General features: G+C 47.8%; 1 protein-coding gene across 8 annotated transcripts in view; it reads right to left on the bottom strand.

Moving 5' to 3' along the window:
• CEP170B (centrosomal protein 170B) overlaps window positions 1-8,313 on the bottom strand; it is a 56,292-nt gene extending 47,979 nt beyond the window's left edge. For 7 of the 8 annotated variants that reach the window (XM_042813951.1, XM_042813953.1, XM_042813956.1 and 4 more), the window contains exons 1-3: window positions 8,249-8,313; window positions 7,682-7,782; window positions 6,834-6,969 (exon numbers count right to left, since the gene is read on the bottom strand). In XM_042813951.1, the coding sequence (XP_042669885.1) occupies window positions 6,834-6,938 (105 nt within the window). In that variant the 5' untranslated portion in view covers window positions 6,939-6,969; window positions 7,682-7,782; window positions 8,249-8,313. Of the gene's footprint in view, window positions 1-6,833; window positions 6,970-7,681; window positions 7,783-7,894; window positions 7,916-8,248 lie in introns of those variants that run through there. The other variant, XM_042813952.1, reaches the window with a different exon arrangement.
• Window positions 8,314-8,956: the final 643 nt, after the last annotated feature.

Genomic DNA, 8,956 nt, shown 5'->3' with positions numbered 1-8,956 from the left:
TGCTGACTGCCCTACACCGCATCCCCTCACTGGGCACAGCCCTCCCATCAATTCCACACGAAGAGGAAACAACAGGAGAGGCAAGAACCAAACAGCAACAGGTCTGGAATTGCCACAGCTGTTGCCCAGCATCTGGAAGAATCACTGAGCAGAAATCTGAGGCTTCCGAAGGTCACATCCTTTTCCTTCTGCCTTCAAGACACCTCCTTCCTTTGTGGCACCTCAGGGATGAACATCTCAGAACCACTGCAGTTCCCAACACCCAGGGACAGACAGGTGCTGGTTGACACCCTCCAGTTAACTGCACAGTCCTGTCTGCAGCTTCCTCCTCCACCCCAGGTCCTGCAGGAGGGAGGTTGGGACACCACGCCTGAGGTCCCCTATCACTCCCAGAGAGAGTTTCCAGTGTAGAAGATACCAGTCAGGGAAGGGTCTGGCTTCTGTACAGCAGTGCATTCACCCAGAAGCATCAGAAAAGCACCTACCGAGTTCACACCACCTGCTTCCTCCCAGCACAGACAAGCCATGCTGCATCTATTCACACTTGTTTATGTAAATGATTATCAAGCTACATCAGAGAGACACTGTGTTATCAAATACAGCCTGGGGAATGCAGGACACGTCAGGTCAATGAAGCCTTAATTCGACTACTTGTCACACACACACAAAGCTCATAACTACACTGTGTTATTTGCAGAGGGCACCATGCACTTCGTGTGTTGAGCACAGGACAGGTCTTGTACAGGTAAAACTACTGGATAATGGCACAGGAACAGATTGTACCTTCATGCCTATGCACCCGGGACAGAAGCAGGATCACACAGACAGTCTTCACACTGGACATCCTAACTGCTCTGCAGTTATAAACACTTGACATAGCAGCCATAGGAATGCTCTTTCAATGCCTAGGATGCTTGTAATTGCCTCGCTTTTTACCAAAACAAGCTAAAAAAAGGAAAACGTCTATTCAAGCAGCATCGTCAGCGTTTATGCCATTTGCCCAAAGAACAACCCTGTAGTAGGGGCTTGTGAGCTGAACTGGCTGATAGCACAAGTGTCACTTGATCCCCCATATGGACCAGTGACAGATACTTGGCTGGTAGCTTCCACAGCTATTTGCTGACACCAGAGCAACAGCAAGCCTCAAGCCCACCTCATGCCCGAGGGAGATGCTGCTCCCTACTGCATACAGCAGCACCCACCTTCTTCAAACTGAGCTGCTTGTGCCCTGTGTTCACCATGTTCTAAGCCCTGCAGCTTCCCCTCTCTGTGCTCCTTCTCTATGCATGCACACAAACCTTCCTGTCGTACCTGCTCAGCCCAGCCTTAATCTGTTGGCTAGCTGCTGTGAGATAGAAGCCCACTGACCAAAATGAGCAAAAAGCCAGCAATTAGCTCTCTGAAACATAAACTGTAGGAAGTTGAGCAAGTACTGTACCAGCTTTCTCGAGAGCTGCTTTGACCACAGCCCCAGTGAGGACACCAGGCTAGATGAACCTTGATCTAATCTAATCTAGAGCAGCTACTCGCACATAGAAGAATGACTTAGGCTGGAAGGGACCTTAAAGCCACCCAGCTCCAACCCCCTGCTGTGGGCTATCACCCTCTACCAGCTCAGGCTGCCCAGGGTCCCATCCAGCCCAGCCTTGGGCACCTCCAAGGATGGGGCACCCACAGCTCTTTGGGCAGAAGTGCCAGGGCCTCACTGCCCTCTGAGTAAAGAACTTCTTCATGACACCTAATCTAAATCTCCCCTCAAAGTTTAAAGCAATTCCCCCTTGTCCTATCACTATTAGGCCATGTAAAAAGTTAGTCCCGCTCCTCATAAGCTCCCTTCAAAAACTGGAAGGCTGAAACGAGGTGTCCCCAGAGCTTTCTATTTTCCAGAATTACTAAGCCCAGCTCTCTCAACCTTTCTTCGTAGGAAAGGTGTTCCAGACCTCTGGTTATTTTTGTGGCCCTCTAGACTGGCTCTAACAGTCCCACACCCTTCTTCTCCAAGTCCCAGGCCTGGATGTAGTACTCAAGAAGTAATCAAACAAGGGCAGAGCAGAGGGGAACAAGCCTTCCCTAACTCTGCTGCCACCCCTCTTTTAATGCAGCCCAGGATGCAGTTGACCTCCCAGGTAGCAAGAGCAAACACTGCCTCAGACTCAGCATTTTGTCCATCAGGACCCCCAAGCTGTTCTTTGCAGGGCTGCTCACAATGAGTTCTTTCCCCAGTCTGTTCACCTATCTGCGACTGCCCTGACCCAAGTGTAACACACCTTGCACCTGTCCTTATTGAACCTCATTTGGTTCACGTGGGGCCACTTTTCAAGCCTGTCCAGGGCTCTCTGGATAGCATCCCTTTCTACTGTTGTGTCAGCTGCACCACTCAGCTTGGAGTCACCAGTGAAGTTGCTGAGAGTACACTCGATACATACCACTGCCTGTGTCATTTACAAAGTTGTTGAAGATCACTGGTCCCAACACAGACCCCTGGGGGACCCTACTCATGACTGGCCTCTGCCTGGACGCAAAGCTGCTGACCACAAATATCAGCCTTGTGCATCCCTGCATCTAGCCCAACCTGTCCTCCAACCCATAACCTCACCAACCTCACTCTCAGATGAAACATCACTAAAAACAATAGTCTCTAAGCTGTCCCCACTGACTGCACGTGAACTTCAACCTTGTTCAAACGTCTGCGCCTCAGCCAAACACATTATCAATGGGAAAACCCATCACCTGGGGATTCCCTCTTGATAAACATCACCTCCAGCTCTGCAGCACAAGAACTTCATAGTACAGGTTAAATATACTTCTAAATAGTTTACATGAAGAAAGTAGCGTTTTCCTCAGACCCATTCTCTAAGACCGAAGAATGGAGCCAATCTATTCCAGAATACTCTGCCTAAAGCAGATGCCTGGAACATAAACTTGCACTTTAAACAGCTAGAAAGTTTAGCAAAGTTGTAAGCAACTGAAAGCAGATGCTCATAACAGGAAGTGCCAAGCTGTCCTAACTGACAAGCAGGACAAAGGCCACACCTGAAACAGAAGCATCACACCATCTGCCTGCTGGAGTACAAACTGATACTGTGTAGGACAACTGCTGCTCTATAGGGAGGCAAAAACACAACGGAACTGCTTAAATGTTTTCCTTTCTCATTTTTTCCAATAAACATCTCTTTTAAACAACAACGGGGAAATCATGACGCTGCTCTCCTTTCCATTAAATATTTACACTTAGCCAAAATGACAAATATGCTCTGTTTAGGGGTGGAGAGAAGGTTTCAGTGGTTAAACAAAAACTCCACACTACATAAACATTTTGCTAATGCAAGTAAATATCCATCACATTAAGCAAATGATCACAGCTGATAAAGCTGGCAATTATACTTCACATGAAAAATGCAGTGGGGGAGGGAGTTACTTCACTCTACATTGTCAAAAAGAAAAACCCAAACACCATAATAAGCCACCAATACAACTCTTTCTTTTAGGAGAAAAAAGAAAGGAAAAAGAAAACATTAAACATTTTCAGAAAATTACTTCCCATTTTCACTAAGCTTTACGAAAAACCTGCTAGAGCAAATTAGCAAAGGTTTAAATTTCCACACTTTTGCTGTTGGTTGACTTATCCAAGGGGAGCAAATGGGATTCTAAAAGGAATCAAATTATGATCATCAGAAAGAGAGCAGGACGGAGCCCTTGACTATGCATAACAACACTGCATGCCAAAGCACACTACGTGGCATTGTCCTCATGCATGAACATTCAAACCCAATGTAAATCTCACATTTACTTGTACAAGGATCCTTACAGTGCTGAGAAAACCTTTACAATATTTCTAATCCTCTTAGTAGGTATAGAGGATTCCAAGGCAGATTGTTTCCCCACTACCAAATCTACTTAATTTTAAGCTTGAAGACCATGGATTTCTTTGTTAACTAGAAAGCAAATGTAGTACCTGTAAACTCAGGTGAAACTAAGGCTTGATTGTTTGGTAACAAAGACATCATTTTTTGCCGTTTAGGGATCTGATACCTTAAGGTAACTTTACCAAGAAACTTCCAAAGACAAGGCATTCCTGAAACAGTAAGATGAGAAAGGCAAGTCTGCTAGATCTTCAGGACTAGAAGAACTTATCTCTTGTGTTGCATGTTGGAGCCCTGTTGAAAGGGGACCACAGACCATATCACAATGAAATCACTAAGCAGAAATAATCTTAGAGATGAAAAACAGTGCCCATATCATCTAGCTCCCCTCCTAGACAATGACAGTCTGTTCTCAACTCTGCACACGGGAGTAGTGAGTGCCCGTATCTTGAAGTCTATATCCAAAATAACCATTCAGTGAACACATAATTTCAGTGTCATCACCGGAAGAATATGACAGTTACACTGCCACAGGAGCTCTGTCCATCAGCCTCCAATAACCTCCCAGCTCCTTAAGCTTTCCCCAGGACAACCAATTGTGCCAACCTGCACAACGATTCTGTGACATGGACAGTCACAGTAGGGAAAAAGCCTATTTTTAGTCCTCATCCTCCATCTGCTCACATGCAACTTCGCGTGGATATCAAGAGTGCACTTGAGCCTCTCTCCTACCCATCATCTTACAACAGTCATGTCAGCTGGAGCCCAAGAAAGCTCTTGGGAAAACATCTTTATAAGCAAATGGCTAGGAAAATTATGTGCTGTTCAAAATAAGACCATTCACGTGATCTGAGAAAAAGCTGTACTACTCAGGACTAGTATGTTAATATAATACTATAGTAAACTAATATAATTATATAATCTAATATGAACTATATAATATAGTAAACTAATACATTTATAAAGGGTCAGATATAATTCAGCCCATGAACATAAGCAGCTGGCTCTTACTGACAGCTCAGAGCCTTCATTCCAGCAAAATAATAGAGATGTCTTTTATGAAAATCTCCTCTACCACCTCCCACCACCTGCCAGTCCCCAAACACAACTGCATCCTTCTTCTCACTGATACTGCTGGCTCCTCCAAGAATCCCACTTCATTTACCTTGTAGAGAAGAGCATGACAAGTTTATAGCATTGCAAGTTTGCCAGCCCACATGCAACATTAACAAGCCAGTTTAGACTTTTAAAGCAGCATTAAAAACTCCATGAAGTATGGGGAACTTCACAGTCCATGCTGTCCAGTTAACCCCATAAATAACCAGTGAAATAAGCAGCACATCTTCACAATTAGTGATATTCGGGCACTTTTATGTTGGACTGCACAGCTCGAGAACTGTGATTCTCCATGTGTGAAGCCCTGGCTGTAAAGAAAACTTGAATACCTTTATAGGGTACTTAATTAAGGTGCACCCAGAGTCTCAGGCCATTTTTGAATAGTAAGGCCATAGTAAAGCCATTGTACATGTTGTTTCCCTTTAAGTCACAAGAAAATACAGCCATCAGGTTTCTGAGCAAATGCAGACTTACAGAAAACATTAAGACATTGTAAGCGTCTCACCATTACACATCTCACCTGTCAGACGTGGAAAAATGAAATAAAAGATAGTGTGATTCATCGGAAAACCCAAACAAATGATCTGCTGTCAAACCAGAGTATGCTTCAAGCTGACACACCAAATGGCAAAGCATTTCCTTCACTGCCAACAAGCAGAGCAGCACAAATACTGCCAGCTCTCCTTTTCTGGACACTATCATTTTATTAGAGCCAGACAACACCTTAACAAACAACTGCCTTCCAAATACAGCTATAAGAAAGAACTTCTGTCCCCTCAGCAGACCTCCTGCTAACATATCATACAAAATCTGCACAGTAGCTACAAACTCAGTCTGCCTGGAAGGATGTCAGCAAAGCATTTAGGAAATAGCTGTCACTGGGTTATCAGTGGAAGCAACGGGGAAGGAGGCCCCGTTGTTCAGGAAACTCCCTTACAGTGACACCAGCAGCCACAGAGGCTTTACAGATGATCCACAAAATCTTCTGCCACTTCAGCAAAGGAGTAAAAGGGGGACAGACAGGTGCAACCAAATTTCTTTTGTACTTCAAATATTCACACACAAGTCTAGCAGAAATATCAATTTAATTGTGAGCTTCTACAAAGTCCTGAGCTAAGCTGCTCCTGTCAAAAGCTATTCGCCAGATTCCAGCTCCATTTATTTGGAGTGACGTCCATTACATTGCACTGTCAAACATCAGACCACAGTCAACACTTCAGGCACGTTGGAGTCAGTCCAGCAAAAAGATATACTTGCATGGAGCGCACTAATGCAAGCTGCAAGCTTGCCCAAGTAACACAATTACTTTGGGAGCAGGAGGACAATGCCTTAGTCACCCCACCAAAATAGCCAGCATTTCTCTGCTAGAGATCAGCATTTCCTAACATGATAAAAATTAATAAACAAGTAAACCAACCAACCAAGAGATACAAGCTCTGAAATTTCATCAAACTTCCAGTAGTGGGGAAAACAGGCAAAAACATCCTGCTCCCCTCCAAATCACATGCCACAAAACCCAGTAATTCAATCGCTTGCAGATCAGGACGGTATGTTTTTGCTTACTACTTCTGTTGCATCAAGACAGTTAATCTGTTCAACGTGATTAATCTCCTACCAGTACAGCCCCTATCTGTATGATCCTGGATGCTCCTATCCTTCATCCATCTGATGACAAAGCTGTTTGAAAGAAGCCTCACTTGCACTTTCATTAATATATGAGCTCTTTGTGGGAACTACATACTCAACATAAAAGCATGTTTTAAAAGATGTCTTTTGAGGAAAGCATACAATACCTCTATAGACCCCCAGCATTACCTTCTGCATCTTTTAAAGAGAGTAGGAAAGCCACATTACCTGGAGCATCAATTCACAGTCATCTCTGCCAACAAATATCATCTCTCTTGGGAGCCGATGGCGAATGCCAGCGCTGCTCACCAAGAACCACGAAGTCACACTCATTTTGGCACTTGGCACTTAATCTTCACGCATCCTAAACACACAAAAAAGAGGAACACATAGTGAGCTGCTACTGAAGTATGGAAGAACATCAGTGCACAGCTGCAGATCCCAAACTTTCCTGAGCCATGGGAGCCAAAGTGGCTGCCTGCAACCTGCGTTTGCATTGATTTTTTTTCTGGCCACAAGCATTGGTGAAGCATGCATTCCATGTGCCGCTGGTAGGAGCCACTGCTCTGCAGCCCTGGACATATTCCCACAGCAAAGTAAGGCTGAGCAAGGGATTTCAAAGATGAAATATGCGTCTGAATCCAACCACTGAAATACCAAAATACGGTTTAAACAACAAAAAACTTTTCCAAAACATTTTCTGGTAGTTAGCAACTCACTGCACACAAAGCACAGCTCATGTTTCTCCATCCTCCAAGACCTGGGCCAAAACATCAGGATGATGACATAACCAGGCTCCACGGCAGACTCCCAGGAGCAGCGACAGCAGTGGTGAGAGCAAAACAGCCTCTTTATCGCTCATCCCACTTCCAGACAGATAAGCTGGGCACTCACAATTGCTTCCTCCCTTCTCACAGGTGCTGATAGAAGTGCTACCAGTGGGTAGGAATCACAAGCTGAAATTCCCACCGGCAGGAAGCAGCATCCCCTTTTCAGAAGGGATGGCAAAGAGGCAGCTCTCACGGGGGGGGGGGGGGGGGCTTAAAGCAGCACTTCTCGGGAACGCAAAGCCACACCTGCTTGTTGTCGCTGCTACAGGCCGGCAGCACAGAGCACAGCCCTGCTGCCTCTCCTCCTCGCTCTCCCGCAATATCGCATTTTCCTCTCTTCTCTCCGCCTGAAGGAAGAAGGAAAAAAGCAGCGCACGTCAGGGCATCGTCTCCTCTTCTTTCCCGAGACCGAAGCTGCGTTTCCCGGTGCATTTAGGAACAGGGCTGGGTCTCCCCTACCCCGCAGCGTGCGGCAGCGCTGCCCCTCGGCGCAGAGCAGACGGATAGATGCTGCCAGGCGGCTCCGCGACGCCCCATCCGTACGCGGCTCCCGGCGGCGCTGATCCGGCCGCTTCGCCCGCGCAGCCCGGCCACGCACCCGGGGCGAACGGCCCCCGCTCTCTCCCCGCGGCCCCAGCCGGGCCCGAGCGTTCGGGGAGGAACCGCGCGGGCCGTCAGCAGCGGCAGAGCGCGGAGCTCGGCCCCAGGTGCAGCGCGGAGCCCCCCGCGGGCCGGACCCGGCCCTTTGTCTGCGCGGCGCGGCCTCCCCCCGGCCCCGCGCCCTCCCTCCGGGGGAGCCGCGCGCCGCCCTACCTGCTCCGGCCCTGGGCGCGGGGACAGGCCGGGCGCCGCGCCCCGCAGCCGGCTCTGCCCGCCCGCTCCCGGCGCCCGCCCCGCCCCGCGCACGGCAGGTTCCCGACGTCAGGAGGCGGCCCCAGCGGCCGGGCCGCGCCCGCCTTCCCCCCGCCGCGGCTACGCCGCTCAGGGCCACACGGCCTTCTCTTCAGCGAGCCTCGGGAGCTGTGGCAGTTCCGTCCCGGAACCCTCCGGTGTGCCCCAGTATGCCCGCCCAGCCTCCAGCCCTTCCTCCCTCGTTCTGCACCAGGTTCCCTTGCGGGCCAGGTGACCAGGAAATCAGTGAAGAGTCCACGTGTGAAGAGCAACAACCACCACCCCTTTTTTTTTTTTTTTTTTTTTTTTCCCCAGCTCAAAGGAAAGCTGAGTATTGCGATAATGGATGTGGCTGCTTCCTAATGCAAATTTTTTGTCCCCTCAGCTCCAGCAGCAGTCAGTGCGACTGGAAACAGCGACAGCCACACAGTGGCTCTGTCTCCACAGGGTGCTGAAAAACTTACAAAGATGTCAAGATCATAGCAATACTTGCCCAGGCTTACCTTCCAGACAAAAGAGACGTCTTTGCATTTCTGTATTGCATGTTTAATTCTAAATATCACTTCTCAGTCACCTGTAGGGGCTTTCCTATATGGCTTCAATGCTGTCTTCCAAAAATTTTGTCTCAAC

The sequence above is a fragment of the Centrocercus urophasianus genome, unplaced genomic scaffold, assembly GCF_019232065.1.
Source record: "Centrocercus urophasianus isolate 14NV4802_14NV808 unplaced genomic scaffold, USGS_Curo_1.0 seq_14, whole genome shotgun sequence".
NCBI lineage: Eukaryota > Metazoa > Chordata > Aves > Galliformes > Phasianidae > Centrocercus > Centrocercus urophasianus.
The sequence above is the reverse complement of the archived record's forward strand: the minus strand, read 5'-3'. Positions and strand labels throughout refer to the sequence as shown.